General features: G+C 37.5%; 1 protein-coding gene across 2 annotated transcripts; it reads right to left on the minus strand.

The window, feature by feature from the left end:
* Positions 1-1,159: 1,159 nt before the first annotated feature.
* Positions 1,160-18,974, minus strand: LOC144658196 (uncharacterized). Of its 2 annotated transcripts, XM_078518565.1 has the most exons (11): positions 18,797-18,974; positions 17,308-17,561; positions 10,050-10,149; positions 9,608-9,658; positions 9,383-9,439; positions 8,387-8,437; positions 7,754-7,843; positions 6,989-7,096; positions 5,524-5,702; positions 4,605-4,926; positions 1,160-3,097 (listed from the first exon to the last, which is right to left on the minus strand). In XM_078518565.1, exons 1-11 carry the CDS (start codon positions 18,867-18,869, stop codon positions 3,054-3,056), a joined length of 1,329 nt encoding a protein of 442 aa, XP_078374691.1. In that variant the 5' UTR covers positions 18,870-18,974; the 3' UTR covers positions 1,160-3,053. The 2 variants fall into 2 exon arrangements, with proteins under 2 accessions (XP_078374691.1, XP_078374692.1); XM_078518566.1 differs by lacking the exon at positions 9,383-9,439.
* Between the last annotated feature and the right edge of the window lie 133 nt (positions 18,975-19,107).

Genomic DNA, 19,107 nt, shown 5'->3' on the forward strand with positions numbered 1-19,107 from the left:
CTTGATGATAAGTTACGCCAGAAGGCAATCGTATCAACATTTTTAAAGCCTTTTAGCAAAAACAAAAAATAATATTCAAGGAAGTGCCTGTTTAATTGCGTGATAAAAGGTAGCCCACAAACTGCGGCGCCGTTCCAAATAAATAGGAGCTGTTCAAGCTAAATTAACACCTCTAAGTTTATTTTATGAATAGGAATTTAATTCGCTGCAGCGATAAAAGAAGAAAACATCAAAATAGTATAGGAAACTTACCATCCAAATGCAAACAGGATGAAACAGGATTTAGACGAAACAGCAGAAATAGCGCACATAAATGAATTGAGGAAGCCATGTCCTTCAAAGTGGCTACAAAAAATTAGTTCGTGATGCGATCGAACTTCCGTGCAACAACTCGAGTCAAGCAGGCCTTATCTTCTATATGATGTAATTAATTTTCATAGCGGGCATTTGTTAGCCAATAGCACGTCTTTTCAACTTCGTCACTAGCATTTCTTTTATGAGGAAGTTGCTTCATTGGTTATTATTATGAAGTAATTAACCACACTTTGTTTTTATATATTGCTTAACTTTAAATTGTGTCACGCACCAATGAGAATAGCTTTTATTAATGTCCAGCAGTTTAGGTTTCGTTTCGACGAAGATTATTCCTTTCGTTCACAAGGCTTAGTCTCCTTTACCAAAAACAAAACCAGTTGAACAAAGTCCGTGCGTAATCTTTATCTTTTGTTTAAATATTGTAAAATTCAAATTCTGAATTATCACAGACTTATTGGGTATCCCTACATTATACTATCGGATACAAAATTATCTTTAGTATGGTTTTTGTACATTAGCATGCCTCAGCATGGGCATTTGACTGAAAGAGCAATGCTATTTACCGCTCTACATGGTATTTGCACATCCACCATGCCTCGCATGGGCAATTGGCTGAGAACGCAATGTTATTTGCCGCACTACATGATGACCGGAGATGCTCGTGCATGCTAATGAAGTTCTTAAAGTTAAGGGTTCAACTGGTGGATTGACTAATTATCTGTTTCCAGTACGCCCTGAAAAATTGAGAATTCTGTGGATAGAATTCTCCTCAAAATAAAAAGAATACTAAATACTGCATAATTTTTGGAAAAGAAGTAAAAAAAAAATTAAAATAAGACGATTTCGTTCTCGGAACGCTTTGCCAATACTGTAACTTCAATAAACCATCTCGGTTCAAAATCCACCTGTTAAAGCAATTTCGTCTTTAAGTCAGAATTAGCATTCATTTCGTATATGCATACTCATTATATGTATATTTAAATTCACACATACAGTATACTATTTATACATTCCCTTCGCACCACTTAGAAAATTGGAGTTCAGTGAAGTAGTGTAGACTGTGCAAACAAGAAAAGGCTCGAAAAAAAACGAAAGGAAAAAATCAATAATAGCAATTGAAATTTTACGGACATTTGCATTTAGTTGATTGCGGAGAAAAGAATATCCCCTTACTGAGTCTTCTAAAAAAGTGATTTTAAACAGTCCAACAAGAGGTTTCGAGAATAAATAAATAACCGGGCGAAAATTGTAATAATCAGTATTTGAGTTTTCACTGTATTTACAATGCAAAAGAAACATGAAATCCACAATAGGCTTATCCGCTTGCTTACCGCTGCCGCAGAGTATTTATTGACATAAAACATAAAATAATAGCCACAAACAGTGTTATTTATAACTCATGAATTAAGGATAAATTTATTAACCCGCTTTTTGCTAGCCTGAACTATCGTAAGGAATTTTTCTAACCACTTCTTCAGATAGTGTGTACCAAGTGTGCATTACCCTTTATCAGATACGCCTGCAGGGAATGATGGTAGTTCTAGACAACAAAACATTTTTGTTGACTTGGCAACACTGAATACAACTACCATTATTTCCTGCAGTCGTGCCTTATAATGGTAATTGTGCATTCTAATTGATTCTAATTGTAGAGTGTAGGGAACTCCCATCTAGTGTGCTCATCTTCATAAACTTGCTCTGATAGAGCATGCAAAAGAATGGAATCAGTGAATCTTCGGGAATTCTTGATAATATACAATTCCCTCCAAGCCCTTGACCTGTCTATTCTTAAACAATTATTTTTTTACATCAAGTCTAACTGTTCAAGAATGTCTTTTAACGCACTTAACAAAGCTAAGCAGATGAAACTACGTTACTGAAAATTTTGGCTATTACAGATAGCAACTACAGGGGCAACTTTTCAAATTTGACCTGTACTGTTTGCGATTGAAGACAGATGATTAAAGCAAACTTATTGTTAACGCATGCAGCGCGTCATCTTATAATAGCGTAACTCTTCTTCCGAGACAAGACCATGGACTTCACATTAAAAAGGTTTGATATTAATCTTCTAGTCGTAGTCTCTTTAATCTTGGTGGGGTCTCTGTTTAAACCAGCATGTACTAAATTTCCGTCAGTGGCTGGTCTTTTTGGTGCAGGGAGGATCGAGTAATTTACGTCTTCATGAAGCGCGTTGAAGCATAATTCAATTTTACCAAAAGTTTACTAAGCTATAATATGGGAAGGGTGAAGCACGTTTCAACTCTTCCTCAATCCAGCTGAGAATTATCTTGAGGTGGATTTCCACTGAAGAGTGATTTTTTTACGTGCGTGAAAAATGTTACAGACAATGTATGAACGACTTGCCTATACGTTTACCCAAGTCGTTCATACATTGTCTCTAAATTTCTTCACGAACGTAAAGTTAACACACGTAAAAATTACGCGTCAGTGGAAATCCACCTTTAGCCTCTTGGCGTTATTAAGTAGCTGAGCTTTTCTTACTAATCAACAAGAAATAACAATCTTATATTTTTTTTTCTTTGTAATAACTTGTGAATCTGTACTGAACTGTTTTTAAGATGAAAAATGTTGAATGTCTAAGGCCTGTCCATGTTAAATTTGATTTTTTTATTTGTTATTGCGCCGAAGGATTAATGTTGTATTGTGACTGCTTATGTCGCCATCATGCTTAGCTTATCGTACGTATGGACACTCATATGCTTGTAGAACTGTCTTCAGCGAATGTACACTATCATCACCTCTGCAACTCCAACATCACCTAAAAACAAATAAGAAGATAAAATAAGATTATAAAGTATTTATAAAAGCAAGAGTTATATTTCAAAACAGCAATGTGGAATCTAACCATGTTTTAATTGACCTTTGAACCCGGGGGGGGGGGGGTACTCAAAAAAGTTTCATACGAAGAGGCTCCGCCCCAAGTTCTAACCCCTTACCCTTTTATTACCATTTTTGACAGAAATTGTACCCCTTTCGTATACTTTTAACTAAAAAAGGTAGCCCTTTCATATACCTAAGAGACATTGCGTGGACTTAAAATAGGACGTTTTCTTGTCAATTTTATGTAGCGCTTAACAACTTAAAATAATACACAGCCATAAATTGCGTTTGTTTGAAATATTTTAATTAAAGGCCCTTTTAAATTGCCAAATGGCAGATTTCCATACCCTTTCATATACCTAAACTCGTGAAATCCCTACCTTTTTATATACAGTAAAAACCCGCGTGTAAGAACCTGCTTTTTTAGAGTTTGGCAAAACAGGTTCTTATATTTTGGGGTACTTACTGGCATTTTTTAGCTTCCCTGTGCAATTCTTGATCTCTAAAGACATCCTTTTTGATAAAATACAGTTATTGTATTATAAATAAAATAGTTTAACTCCACATATAAGAACCTTTTGGGGTATTAAGGAAGCAAATTTCTGCCAGGAGGTTCTTAATTTCTAGGTTCTTACACGCGGGTTTTTACTGTACCTGAAGCCTGAAAAAGCTACCCCTTTCCGGCAGAGCCTCCCCGTATAGGCCATTATAGGGAGTACCCCCCCCCCCCCGGGCCTTTGAATACTTAGAATTATGCTCTTTTCAGGTACTGTGGCTTTGTTGTCCGCCAAATGTGATGATAGCACCAAATGCAGCGCTTTTAAAACTCTTTCAAGTGTCGACTAAACACAAAAGAGTTTTCATCACATAGCAAGCCGAGAGCAATATGTTTACTACTTTGCAATGATCGATAATCGTTCGTCAGAGGCACTTCTTATGAGATAGTTTGACCCTATTATTTACAGGTAGTTCGAATTGAAGCACGGCAACAGAATATAAAAATAAACATTGCACGTGCTCTAATAAATAGGCAAGTGTTATCTTTCAAAATGTCGCAGTACCCTTTTTCAGTGTTCAATACAACATCTAATTATGTCACTCGTTTCGAAAGGAATATTATCGCGAGTTTAAGAGCGGAATTCAATTTAGCAGGAAATATACTTTTTTTGCATTTGAGATACAACTAATTGCAATAACGCTGTCATATAAAAAAGAAAAAAATGGAAAACCAAACCTTATTAACAAGGAACCATGCTACATATGCAGAATTATACTGTGAGAAGAAAAAGCCAAAGCCTGTTATTACAACGTATTGTTGACTGCTTTGAGAATTATTACGGTCGAGGATGTAGTTTGTTTGCCTAATTAATTCCTATACGCTTTTTCCTCTTGTTTGTTTATGACAACGTTATTGCAGTTAGGTGTATCTAACGTTTTTCTCGTACCATACTGGTTCAAGCTGACAACATTGTTTAGCTTGCTGTACACGATGCTTGGCACAGGAAGGCGAGTTTCCCAAGAGCAGATGGGTTGGGTAATTAACAACCAACCAGTGTCATTTTCACAACCGGCATAACGGCCACTGATCTCAAAGGTGCGCACAATACCGTGAATATCAAAAACCTGTAAGTTTGTTGTATTTTTTAGATCCGTCCATGGTGATTGAACAAGATTGTTTTGCGAAAACCAGTTCAAGTTATCTGTCCCTGTAGCACTGAACTTGAGGGAAGCGACTTCTGTTCCATTTGTATATAGCGCTACTCTGGCCTACAATCAGAAAGTAAAAAACTGGTCAGCATTAAGGATATATTTCTGGCGCTCCTAATAACAATACGACTGATGATATCATTCTATTAAGATAGGTAGCTGGTAGAGAATGAGGTAATTGTTGTATCCATGGTAACAGCACTGTTATAAACTGCTCTACCAGAATTAAATGTTCAGATTTAATAAGATTTTCCTTGCAATATCTTCACAGTTTTAGCACAACTTATGATCGCGTCACTGACGCGATCGTAAGTTGTGCTAAAGTATACCAATGATTGGTATACTTATACAAGTATACCAATGATTGGTATACTAATTTTGTCTTTCTCGTCAATCATAGACAACACCGACATTCAAGTAGCCGAATCCAGTTTGGTAGATTTTTGAAATTAAAATCCTCATTGCTAAATGTAAAATGATAAGTAATCACAAGTCACCCCCCCCCCCCCCCCCCGAAAACTGGATAGGTTAGGTGAGTAGCACACAGCTACAGCGGTCCCAGGAAATGGAAGAAGCCCAGATCCTTGAGAAGATTACTAGGAAGTAAATGATCACGGAATAATACACGTTTCTCTTATATAAAGCTGCCCTACTTACTTCTTGTGGGTCAAACGTTTGCCAATTTGGAACAATCCGGTTTTTGTAGTGTCCTTGGTATGTTGAAGTTGTGTCTAACGCTGCATCAACATTTTCAGCAAGTGTGTCAGATGACGACCACAACTGGAAAAAACTCTGTGAAGCAACCCCTCCAATGACTTTAAATACCATTGTCCAACCTTAATGCACGAGAAACGATAGAATAAAAATATCAATGTAAAGTGTTTCGCTATTAACAGAGAACAATTGTTGGCCATGATACAGTATCAGGAGCGGGGGAAGGGAGGAAGGGAGGTGGTTACTCTCTGTATGGCACTGATGACGAAGATCCTTGTTGTACTCGTTTAGTATAAATCGATCCTCTTACTCTTCTTCGTTTAAAATTGACGATGATGAAGTAGGAGATACTACTGCAAATCTATATCTGATCCCGCAGGCGGACACCCTCGAGATGACCGATTAGGGCCCGTTTACGGAAGTTTGGAAAAATGGGCTTTGAATCAAAAGGACAACCTAACTTTGCTTTTCAGAGTCTCGCTTTGCTTGTTGCTAAGATAGTGAATTAAGCTATCTTAGGCTGATGTTGTAGTATTTTGTTTGACCCCCTTAATCGTGTGCTTTCAAGTGATTATTTTTGCCTCAACGAAAAGACTTCGGTGTTCGCTAAAGGAAGTTACAAAAAAGCGTTTAAGAGGGGAGAGTAAGAAGAAATAGTCGGGCCCGCTTACGAAGCTGTACTGTCCGTTAGTTGAGGCTCGGAAGTACTAAATACATCAGGGAGGAAATTATTTTCTCGGATTGGAAGCTGACAGGAAGAGTACTGTCTTACATCTATACGAACAATAGTTTGTTATAACCTACAAAATCTAAAATGTCGTGAAGTTAATTCATCAAATGCACTACGTCATTTCATTTCAGCTAAAGTTGGCACGAAAAGCCTAACGAAACGCCAATTTTTTTTTGTGTGAGTGGCAATTCTTCCGTCTTTAAAATGATTTTATCTCAACATTCCCTTGATCAAGTATACATGTATTTATCGAGATTTGCTGTTTGGTCAATGATGAAACAACTTGAAACTACGTATACCGTATTTATTCGATTAACGCCTTCCTCCAATAAACGCCGTATTTTAGAGCAGAAATATTTATAAACGCATCATGATGCGGCGTTTATTCGTATTATAGACTCAAAAAGCAAATGTAGTAACTATCAAGTTTGAGGAAGCCTAAACAATTATTTTCCTTGATGGAACAATGTTTCAAGATATTAAAATTGACTTTTGACACACGCACTGCAACATCTTCCTTTTTTTTAAAGCTCAAATGTTCAGTTACCATGCTGTTGTTTGCACGAAAGTAAATCAAATTTTAAACTAACGCCGCCCTCGTATAAACGCTGCCATCGAATAAACGCCGCACTGGAATCGCGAAAAAAATACAGTACTATGACATAAAATAACCCATACCTCCTCCATCAGTTGTCTGATCACAGTACACATTAAACGGTTGCAAGCCTTGATTCATGATACTGTAGATCCCAGTTATTTTAGGAGCGACAGAACAGTCACCAATAACTGAAAACCAAATTAAAAAAATGCATTAGCGAAAGTACTGACGAAAGTTAGTCAAAAGTTGAAGAATAAAGTAAAAGCCCGGGTTGCTTTACACGGTGGACGCTAATCCCGGTTTGCTATGCAGGAAGAGACTACAAAAAGCGGTCGTTTTATTCGTGAAAATTACAAGCAGCATTTTTGTTAAAGAGTGACAATAATAATAATAATAATATAATAATTTGCTAATTTATATAGCGCATATTTTCATGTTCTGATCAATAGCGCTTATGCCGGTCAATGCAAACACGCTGGTGTTTTCTAAAGAATGCGGCAAAGCCGACAAAAAGGACCAACTTATACACCAATGCTCGGGTTAACCACGGTACTTTTCATTTCAAATTTAGTTTGACTCATGAACAGTATGGCCTTTCAACAGGGCCTAAAAGGAAAGGGAGGAATATTTAATCCCACACTAGTGATACTACCTCCCTTCTTCGGCATGTAACTGGCATGGACGTACACTGTTCCGCATCCCTCGAGTTATTTCATCTTCCACCACTTTCCACCGATTTAGTTTTGTATTGGGCTTGACTAGCACTTAGTCTCGACATCGTTAAGCTCAAAGCTAAGCGTTGTAGTTATATTAACCCATTCTAAAACGTCTATTGCAAGACATACCATAAGACGTGGCGGAACTGGCTATGGTAAGGGAACTTGAACTCGATGTTGGTGACTCGTGAAAAGGGGTTGCAGTGGAGCTTGAGAACTCTGGAAGGAGAATTGTATATACACAATAAACATTGATAAGAGCTGCCTATCATGAGAGTTTTCGTCAGCTCTCATCAACTATGAACAACTCGGGCCAAAACGAGAGAAATTTTTAATCGACTTTCATGAGCAATCTGAGCACATTCAAAGTCGGTGAAGGCACATGAGAGTCGATGATTTGCAGATAGCATGAAAGTTTCAGGCCAAACAAGAGCGAGAGGTTGCACTCTCATCAATTCTCGTTCTCGTTTATCCTTGGTATTAAAACACATTCTCAGTAAGCGTACGGCTGGTTTCTAAGGCGATAACAACAACGACAACAAAATACAAACACATGTAAAACGATCAACAAACAAACAAACAAAAATGAAATTTACCAAAAGCCCCCGCGAAACTTGCAAAAAAATTGAACTTGGTGCTGTAGCTACTTAAAGAAATCGAAGTTTATGAAACGACGCTACCATGTGAACCATTTACTTATGCTAAAGATATATCCATGTATTTCTATAGAACAACAGAAAGGTGCATTTATTATAACTTTACCATTTGTTGGAGCGGAGCTCTTTGGTGGGCTTAAAGTTGAACTTGGGAACTCTGGAAAGAGAAATTTCTAAAATTAATTTGTATATATTCTCATGTTTGAAAAGGAAAGCTTAGGCTTGTCAGTTACAGTTAAAGAAAAGGCGTGAATGGACTGCAAATAAAACAAAATCATTTTAATTCACCAGAGGCCTCCTTGGGAATTGCAAGAAAACTTGAACTTTGACATTGTTTGACATTTTTTAACAAAAAAAAGACGAAGTAAAATAAAGTTACAAAGAACATCAACAAAAACTGAAATGTTATTTTGTAAACAATATATTCAAACTTAAATGGACTGTGTCACGGCTGAGTTTAGTCGATTTCAATCACATTCTGACAAAAACTCGCTATGAAACTAAATGGCAGTGAAGAAGTTTTATTTTTATGGATCTAAGGTACAAAACCTTAGCGTCATTACAAATTACCATGTTCTCCGGAAGTTAAAAAAGCTTATCTTTAAACATGACAAACAAACGAGATTAACTTTAAAAATTGTTCAGCTTAACAGTTTTTCAAAAACTAATACAATTTTTGTCCATTTGTACCTCCTTTGTAACTGTTCCGTCATTAAAGTGTTCCTTCAACTTAGTGATCATTTTCTTGTGTCTAAAATCTGTTACACAGTTTCTTTAGCAATGTGAAGGTATTTCCATGAAATTGCACAAATTAAAGATAAAAGGTTATCACTACCATTTCGTGAAGTGGATCTTTGTGATTGGTTTGAAGTTGAACTTGAAAACCATGGACGGAGAAATGTGTAAACTGAAAATGATCTTTATTTTCATGTCATTAAAAAACCTAGCGTTGAGAATTCCATGTCAGCGAATTGATCTAAATGGCAAAACCTTTAGTGTGTACATTTTTTTATTTTACTTCAATTAAAAAGCCAAGCTTACAGTAGGGTTAGTCAAAAGGCGAATAATTTGCTGCTTGGTCTTGAAAAGAAATTTAATTTACCGTAACTTGAACCTGAGCTACTATTAGCAAGTGAACTTGAACTTGATGCTGTTGACACTTGATTAAGAAAAAAAGGATAATAAAGTTTAAAACAACAACGACAATCACATCAACAACAACAAGGACAACAATTCCAAAGACGCTACTGTATAAACAACATTGAAGCTAAGAAGCGTACACACAGTATATATCAAGGAAATTATAGAGGTAAAAACCTCAAGTTACCGTTTGGTGGGGCCGTGCTCTCTGGTTGGCTTGGAGTTGAACTTGCGAGCTCTGGAAGGAGAAGTGTGTGGAAATAATTCATATTTTAATTTAATTTTACCTTGTTAATTTTTTACCTTTGTTGTGATATTGCACAGTAATTGTTGAGAGTGAAACGTGAAAGAAAGATATCGAAGTTGAAAGAATATTATTGAACAAGCCAGAGGGAAATAGAAACATATATTAAAGCTTGAAAGTGATTATCAGAAACCAACATTTAAAAGTGGTGTGTGATCAATGGCTAAACACGGAATTCTTAGAATTAAGTGTAAATTTGGCTAGGAAAGACTTTGTAACCCAATAATACTGTATCTTGGCATATGAAGGAATAAAGTACCAACCTCCAAGCGTGGTTCAGAAAGAGTAATCTGTACCACTGTAAAACATTAAGTTGTAACGGTACCTTGGGGGTTTTGTGGGTTGCGTATGCACCGGTATCCTTTATCGGTGAATCCATTTTGACATAACAGATCAGGATGGCAGGGACTTTTCAAACAGGCGTTCTAATGCAAAGCAAAATAAAGACAAGACAAAACAATGTAAGGTACCAATAACACAATTCGTTTTTTTGATTGGCAGGGCAAGGTTGTCTTTTGAATTCCTCCCCTTGATTTTAATATAAAATTAACCTTCCCCTTTACTTTGCAAACAACGCAACTTAGACTAGAACACCAGATCTAAAATTAACCTTCCCCTTTACTTTGCAAACAACGCAACTTAGACTAGAACACCAGATCTCGCACTTTTTTTGTATTTTTCAGAATTTGTTGTTGCCATGGCAGTGCCAAAAACATAAACATCATAACTTTCTCAAGAGATGAACGATCAGCTACTGAAAGCCTTAGCATCACAAAGTAATCCTATTTTTAAAATTGAGAAAAAAAAAAAACATTGAGGGTTGGCATCCCCTTCCCCCACCACCTTTGAACGTCTGAGTGTTCAGACGAAAACGCTTGCAGAAAGAAAAGATCCGGAACGGCGTTTAACCAATGGAATTACACAATTCAATACATCGCAACTGCAAAAAGAAAAATGACTTTCACCATGACTGATTTCGAAAAATTAAAATTAAACTGGAAGCCACTTTTATGTGGCTGTCCAGCTAACAGCGGTCTGGCGACTTTCGGGTCGCGAGTAAACCTTCCCTTTATTTTTTGTGACAGAAAAGGACTTAATGTGAAATGATTAAAATCGATCTAATTTTTTCCAGAAACTTTTTCTGTGCTTCAATTCGCTACAGGACAAAACGTATTTTACTATCTGAGAGCGGTTTTCAGGGTTATTCGATGGCGGAAATTCGGCGATTTTAAAAGCCGCGTTTCTTCGAAACGGATAAATATCGCTAAATTTTAAATAGTACATTACATTAAGCCGCATTTACGTTGTCTTATCAAGGAATAACGAATTAATTGATGAAAACTTAAATTAGCTTAATTAAATCAAAGACAACGCGGTTTGCGGTATGTTTTCTCGCATGACAGATTCCTCAAAAGTAAAAGCTAAAATCTCCAAAGCGGTACAAAAATCACTGAGCTACGAGAGACTCGTTGTGAGCTGGGCCATTTTTACTAGGTTGATAAGTGACACGCGTCCTGCATACTGCTAGGATCAGCAATGCCGAATTCATCAAGTCTGTAGCAAATAATAAAGATGGTAAATTTTAAGCTCGGTAATAAATAATGACGATGAAGTATTCAACATGACACGAGAAATTTACCATCTTTATTATTTGCTACCATAATAAAGATGGTAAATTTCTCGTGTCATGTTGAATACTTCATCTTCATTATTTATTACCGGGCTTAAAATTTACCATCTTTATTATTTGCTACAAACTTGATGAATTCGACATTGCTGATCCTAGCAGTATGCAGGACGCGTGTCACTTATCAACCTAGTAAAAATGGCCCAGCTCAAAACGAGTCTCTCGTAGCTCAGTTGGTTAGAGCGCCCAACCGGTACCTGGGAGGCCATGGGTTCGATTCCCGTCGGGGACTCAGAATTTTTCTTTGTCCCTTGCTCGTGTCATGTTGAATACTTCATCTTCATTATTTATTACCGAGCTTAAAATTTACCATCTTTATTATTTGCAACCCGTTATAAATAAGCAAAAATTTGCATATTGTGCGAGCGGACGAACGATTCCTATTTATGGCATTTCAGCCGTTTTTATTTATACAAACTAAAACGGCCATAAAAACCAAAAGTACTCGTTTTTCGAGGATGTACAGCAAGACTCTGAGCTGCTGGATAAAATATTTCTATCTAATCACATGCACTGGGCATAAACCGTCAAACGAGCAATCTAATGTAAATATTGCCAAAATGAGCTCTTAAAAACGTTTGTTCGCGTCCAAAGTAGAACGATACCCGGACCTTTTAATTTATTTTCTATTAGAATAGGGTTATATCTTTGCTTAACTTACTTACTTACTGCCCATCATGCCTGTGTGACACATAGGGCAGCAACGAAGTTTCTCCAACCCTGCCTATCTCTAGCCAGTTTTTCAAGCAAATTTATATGTAATATAAATGCCAATTTACATGTAATATAAATTAAAGTTAATGTGACAACCATGAAAGGAGTTCAGAGAAGTCATAAGATCACTCTATTCAAATACGCAGATCTGTCACGCAATATGCTGCAAGACTATCACTCTTGCGTTACATTCAAAGGTCAAACTCACTTCTGAGTGTGATGCGCTATTCGGGCTGGCCAATCACATCGCCCCTTTTCTATTATGTCAATCAAGGCCATGCGGTTTTATCTAGACTTGAGTAGTTTTACTTCAAATTCTCTGAGCTCCCTAAAAGAGTTTTCACAATAATAATTATTGCTGTGATATCCTTCGATTGTTTTTCGCTTCAACATCGCTCCATCAGTACTTTATGAGTTATCCTGGTATCTGCCCACGAACTACGTTCCGGTTTTACACATTTTATTCTGTCATTCGAAGATAAATGTGCGGACGATCTGTCGAAGGCATCGCACTACTGAACAGGTATTCGGTCCAGCAACTCAGGAACTTGATATGCACACACAGAACAGATTACCTCTACCGGAATATGGCCACTCTACCGACTCGGCTTCAAGGTCCTGTAGTCTCCAAACCGCGGCTAAACCCGACACTACAGCATTATTTGTATGGTGGAGACAACATGCCTTCGTTTGCCCGAGATTATGTAAGCTTAATGTGAATGAACGACTTATAAAGAACAAGACGATTTCTTCAACTAGAATATACTATTCTCTTGTCAAGCCGGAGAACAGTCAACAAGGGTCAAGGCCATCGCGAATGTCTTTCAAGCCTCGTCCAGCGCGCCGCCTTCTCTCCCGCCGAAAGTGGTCAGTAAAAAATTGGACAAGCAATCCGGATTTCCCTAGGGTGCATCTTGGCCAAGTGGAGCTTGCTAAAAGCTAAGTATAAATATTTATAAGCTGATTCTATTTTGCGTTATATTAGACCGGCGTTAAATGAGATTTCAATATGAAAACAAACGAAACTTAGAGCAATTTGCAGGCTGCCGTTTCCACCAGCCGTCGAAAAGCCTAAAGGGCTGGAAATTACAAGATACCGGTGGAATTCGCTATTGTTACCTTCTGTAATGTTCGAAGTCATGTCTTAATACCTGAGTAGACGAGACCCTTTATAATTTGGCTGCTCAAAGTTGAGGAAGAGCGACATAAACTTAACTTTGCTGGAGGCCAGGGTGGTGAATTCTCGTCCCTTGTCACTAAAGTAAAAATAGGACAAATAACAACTCAAAGCAACGAAAGTTTTCAGCTTATAGAATACTTTATGAAGATTCTAAAAATGTAAACAGTTTTTACATTTAATGCAAGAAATTTGAGGTATTTAAAGGTGCCATTGTCACTGCCATTTTAACAAAAAATAGGTTATAACTCAAGGGGAAATTGAACAATAATATTATTGTAGCAAGAATTTGATCCAAGACATACAGGGGCGTACCTGCCTTTACTACCACTAAAATTGCCTAGGAACGGCCCTGACATAAAATACAATAACAGGACTTTCTACGGGAGTATGTCACAGGAAATACAAAAGTGAGGATTCTAGGATCAAAACATAAAATTTTGCTTTGTAGTGAATACATTACTTTGTTCATGCAGAAGCATTGAACCATTTCAAGGCTGCCAAGTTTAGTGGCACAAGGATAAATCCAAAAGGAGCTACTCTATCTACAATGAATGCATGTCTGTGTAGCAAGTGTCTTAATTGTTCAAATACGCCTTATTTTTCGCACCTTCTACCCTGATTGATTCTTGTGCGAGTTCTGCCTTCCTGCCATGTTTCTTAGGTCAGCAATGTATAATTCCAGTGGTGAATAACAAACTTGTGCTCTGTATAAGGTCTTTTATTCCCGTTTTTCCCAGCACTTATTGAATTTGTGCTGTATCATTCACAGGGAAACCATGAATAGGGCATTTTAGTATTAACAGTCTTGAATTTATATATCTACTCCTTTACGTGTATGAAATGGCTAGGTCACACCTTACGGATGCATTCCTGTACCATCAAAAGGCAAGCTTTGACCTGAAATCCTCAAGGGAGTCAAAAGAGAGGTCGACTATTAAACACCTGGAGACGCTCGCTAATAGCAGAGATCGAGTCCATGGGCAAGAGTTGGTACCAGCTAGAGAAGGATGCACAGGATAGGATGCTATGACGAGAGACTGTTGATAGTCTATACTCCTGAAAAGGAGTCGAGTGAAGGGCTACTACTACTTATTTACATGTTAACTTAAACCTATTTTATATTTTCGTGCTATTCGTCTATGGGGAATACACTTCGTGTATTTGTGGGGATGAAGTGCTCTGTACCATTCGCCCTTTTGCCCCATAGCCTCACAGGGTCAGCTTTCCCCTTATAGTGGGGCCCCGCAGTGTTGCTGTTGTTGGTTGTTGTGATTGTTCCCAAGGGTCCTAGAGATTAGGACCTCAGTTTCTTGGGAACCAGGGCATGTGGTTGTGGTTGTTCCCAAGGGTCCTAGAGGTTAGGACCCCAGTTTCTTGGGAACGTTCCCAAGGGTCCTAGAGATTAGGACCCCAGTTTCTTGGGAACCAGGGCATGTGGTTGTGTTTGTTCCCAAGGGTCCTAGAGATTAGGACCCCAGTTTCTTGGGAACTAGGGCTTCCTGAAAGGAAGGAGAGGATTCCAGTCTCTCGTTGCCAACCAACTAACCTGTGATACATGTACCCTGCATGATTTCTATTGATGATTCTGATTGGCAACTCGAGCACTTCATCCCTTACCCCTTTTCTCCCACTGAACTTGTTGTCTTGTTTTAACTTCATGGGTTGGGAACATTAAAGCAAATTTATATGTAATATAAATGCCAATTTACATGTAATATAAATTAAAGTTAATGTGACAACCATGAAAGGAGTTCAGAGAAGTCATAAGATCACTCTATTCAAATACGCAGATCTGTCACGCAATATGCTGCAAGACTATCACTCTTGCGTTACATTCAAAGGTCAAACTCACTTCTGAGTGTGATGCGCTATTCGGGCTGGCCAATCACATCGCCCCTTTTCTATTATGTCAATCAAGGCCATGCGGTTTTATCTAGACTTGAGTAGTTTTACTTCAAACTCTCTGAGCTCCCTAAAAGAGTTTTCACAATAATTCCCACCCACCCAGCCCCCTTTGGTTCTCTTTTAGCTTAGTATTTGTAAAAATGTAGGCAATGTTTTAGTTCTACGCACATATCTGGCTATGTTAAGGGTGTTTATTATATTACTATTATTATTTTTAAACGTTAGCCATAGCTGATGGACTAAAGAAGCAAGCCCGCATTTATAGACATTATTCTAATAATTATTATTTCCATTTTGTATGCTTACTTACGTTTAGAGCTGATGGACTTAAGCAGCATGCCTGCTTACAGAAACATTGTTTTTATATTGTTATCATTTTGTATGCTAGCTCAGGCTTAGAGCTGTTGGACTTGAGCAATGTGTCTGCTTTTGAGATATTGATATACATGTAACCGTTAGCTTTAGTGTCGAGCTGGCATGTATCAACTCGACCATTCTGTTATTCGATTACTGTCTCTTCCGAACTTCTTCAATAGCTTTAGACCATCTTAACTAAGCATTGTCTTTTCTTATAGTTAATAAACCACGGGAGGGGATGAAGTGCTCTGTACCATTCGCCCTTTTGCCCCATAGCCTCACAGGGTCAGCTTTCCCCTTATAGTGGGGCCCCGCAGTGTTGCTGTTGTTGGTTGTTGTGATTGTTCCCAAGGGTCCTAGAGATTAGGACCCCAGTTTCTTGGGAACCAGGGCATGTGGTTGTGGTTGTTCCCAAGGGTCCTAGAGATTAGGACCCCAGTTTCTTGGGAACGTTCCCAAGGGTCCTAGAGATTAGGACCCCAGTTTCTTGGGAACCAGGGCATGTGGTTGTGTTTGTTCCCAAGGGTCCTAGAGATTAGGACCCCAGTTTCTTGGGAACTAGGGCTTCCTGAAAGGAAGGAGAGGATTCCAGTCTCTCGTTGCCAACCAACTAACCTGTGATACATGTACCCTGCATGATTTCTATTGATGATTCTGATTGGCAACTCGAGCACTTCATCCCTTACCCCTTTTCTCCCACTGAACTTGTTGTCTTGTTTTAACTTCATGGGTTGGGAACATTAAATGGTGCTCCAGCTGTAATTGAGCTCCCTTAACTCCGTTTCTACCGTTCTGCGCCATGTTGTTTTTGGGCGCCCTCTTCTGCGTTTGCCTTCAGGTGTCCAGCGCATTGCAGTCTTGGCTATGTTGTTGTTGTCCTTTCGAAGCACATGTCCAATCCATCTCCATCTTCTCCTGGTGACATATCTTTGCTGTGAATTGCATTTTACCTGTGATTTTTGTACCGCTTTGGAGATTTTAGCTTTTACTTTTGAGGAATCTGTCATGCGAGAAAACATACCGCTAACCGCGTTGTCTTTGATTTAATTAAGCTAATTTAATTTTTCATCAATTAATTCGTTATTCCTTGATAAGACAACGTAAATGCGGCTTAATGTAATGTACTATTTAAAATTTTAGCGATATTTATCCGTTTCGGAGAAACGCGGCTTTTAAAATCGCCGAATTTCCGCCATCGAATAACCCTGAAAACCGCTCTCAGATAGTAAAATACGTTTTGTCCTGTAGCGAATTGAAGCACAGAAAAAAGTTTCTGGAAAAAATTAGATCGATTTTCATCATTTCACATTAAGTCCTTTTCTGTCACAAAAAATAAAGGGAAGGTTTACACGCGACCCGAAAGTCGCCAGACCGCTGTTAGCTGGACAGCATGTCAGCTTCGCTACATGTAAAGTTGTCTGTACACACATTCGAGATTACATTTAGCCGTTCATTCATTCATTAGAAAGAGTTAAACTCTTCTCATCGTGTTTAAAAAACTGTTATATATATGAAAATCGTCAGACTTCGAAAACAGTTTGTGCAATACATAAATCAGTCGCGGGCTCCTGACTTTCCACCGTTGTATAGACCTTTCGCGCGGTCAGAAGGAAGTTGAGGACTGCACGGATCCTGTTAAACTGGTCTTGTGGAGTACAATTATCGTGAGATATCTATACATGTTTCGAGCGTTATTTGTACTTCTCTAAGCTGGATAATGAATTACTTAATCAAACTAACCTCAGTGGGTTGATAGGTGAATCCATGCCGACGTACGAGTGCCTTAGGGTGCATTTCATGATCAGAATCACTCAATTCACAGATGTAAGCGTCATCCTCGTCCAAAGATCCAACATTGAAAGAAACACAGTTATGTTCTATAAAGCACCTTGCGTCACACGCGCTTTCTCTCTGCACAGTTAAATTCTTAATCACGTGACCCTGAAGAGAATATCCTTCCATTGCGGCTTTGAATTTCAAAATACGGCAATCATCTGTCATGAAGTAAACAAAAAAACAAACAAACTATTACATGTAATAAACCTTTTTTTCACTGTAAAAAAGCTCTGCCTTCGCTTTCTCTTTCAATTGAGCGTGACATCTTTCTGCATATACATGTGCTAAAATCCCTTTATTCACTTCATTTTTAAAAAGTATTAAAAAGTACTTATTTGTGAATATTGTACCTGAAGTGAAGTTAGCGTGTACTACACGTTTTTCGGTTAATTTGTGCAATGCAATTCACTTAAGTGTCAAGTCAGTTGACACATTTTTAAATTTTAATGCTGTGATTGGAAACTCAAGCGTGTGACTCAACATGATAGTCACACCTGGCGCTGTTTTTTTTTTTTAATGTTTTTTCATACAAGGGAAGGCAAATATAATCTCTTGATGAGCCTCCTAAACAATATAAGTCAATAAGTGGATTATCTTTAGGCCAAAGATCCAAGCTGTGTTTATACAACTTTAGAGAACACGAATATTGCCTTTTGTTACTTTACTTAGTTCATAGGGTAGCCAACCGAAAACAAAAATTCCATATCGATAAAATTGTTAATATTTTTAGATAAATAGGTAAACTTAAAAAATAAATAAATAAAATTGTGCAAACAATGGTTGTCTTAAAAATTGTTTATGAAAGGTAATTTTGTTATTTTGAATATCAGAGAAGTCAAGATTTATATATCTTTATGAAAAGCGAATCTGACCTTACGTTAAGTCTTTTGTGGTAGTAAGGAACCAAGGACAGATATATCGTTGAAAACAATTTGCCTTAAGATTTAATAAGTTAGAATAGTAAATACTAAGTTTTCATTTTCATTCATTTTTAACTGTTTTATCAGTGTTTTTCTCTTCAGATGTTACCCTTTTATGGGCTTGCCGTGTGATCGTCGACACAATTCAACGTTGCAAAACTGCTTAACAAACAAATTCAGTTGTGTGCTTAAAAAAGTTTTTGACTCCGTAACTGAAAATCTGTCAAAAATACAGTTTGGGCGGGCGAATAGCTATAATATTTTGATGATCTTTGGTATATTGGTGACTGCAATATTTTTTTCAGACGACATCCAGTTTCATTACAAAGAAAAATTTCTAATTTCATCTCAAAAAATCTGAACGAAGCTGACTTTCAACGCACACGAAACTAATCGTGAAAGGTTAAGCTGTTTTGAAATATTACCATCAAATAAAGTTAACTAAATAAATGTTTAAACTATCTGTATCATACCATCTTGTGCCAAAGCCCACGAATGAAATAGCCAGGAGAAAAACAGACGTACAATCAATATTACAGTAGGCATATTTAGCCTGTAAAACAAACGAAGGACTGATAGATGCGACAAAATGCTCTTTAACACACAAAGTATTTCCAAAATTCGTCGCTTCACCCTTACAGCTACCTTTTAATTTTTAATTTATTGTGTTTTTTTTTTAACACGAGCAATTGTTGCTAAATGCAAAGCCAATTAAATGAAACCCCCTATGATAATGGTTTGACTTACATTAATTTATCATTTTTTTATTTAAAAAAACTGATAT

This window comes from Oculina patagonica, chromosome 6 (assembly GCF_052425735.1).
Source record: "Oculina patagonica isolate OP01 chromosome 6, crgOcupat, whole genome shotgun sequence".
In the NCBI taxonomy this organism is placed as follows: domain Eukaryota; kingdom Metazoa; phylum Cnidaria; class Anthozoa; order Scleractinia; family Oculinidae; genus Oculina; species Oculina patagonica.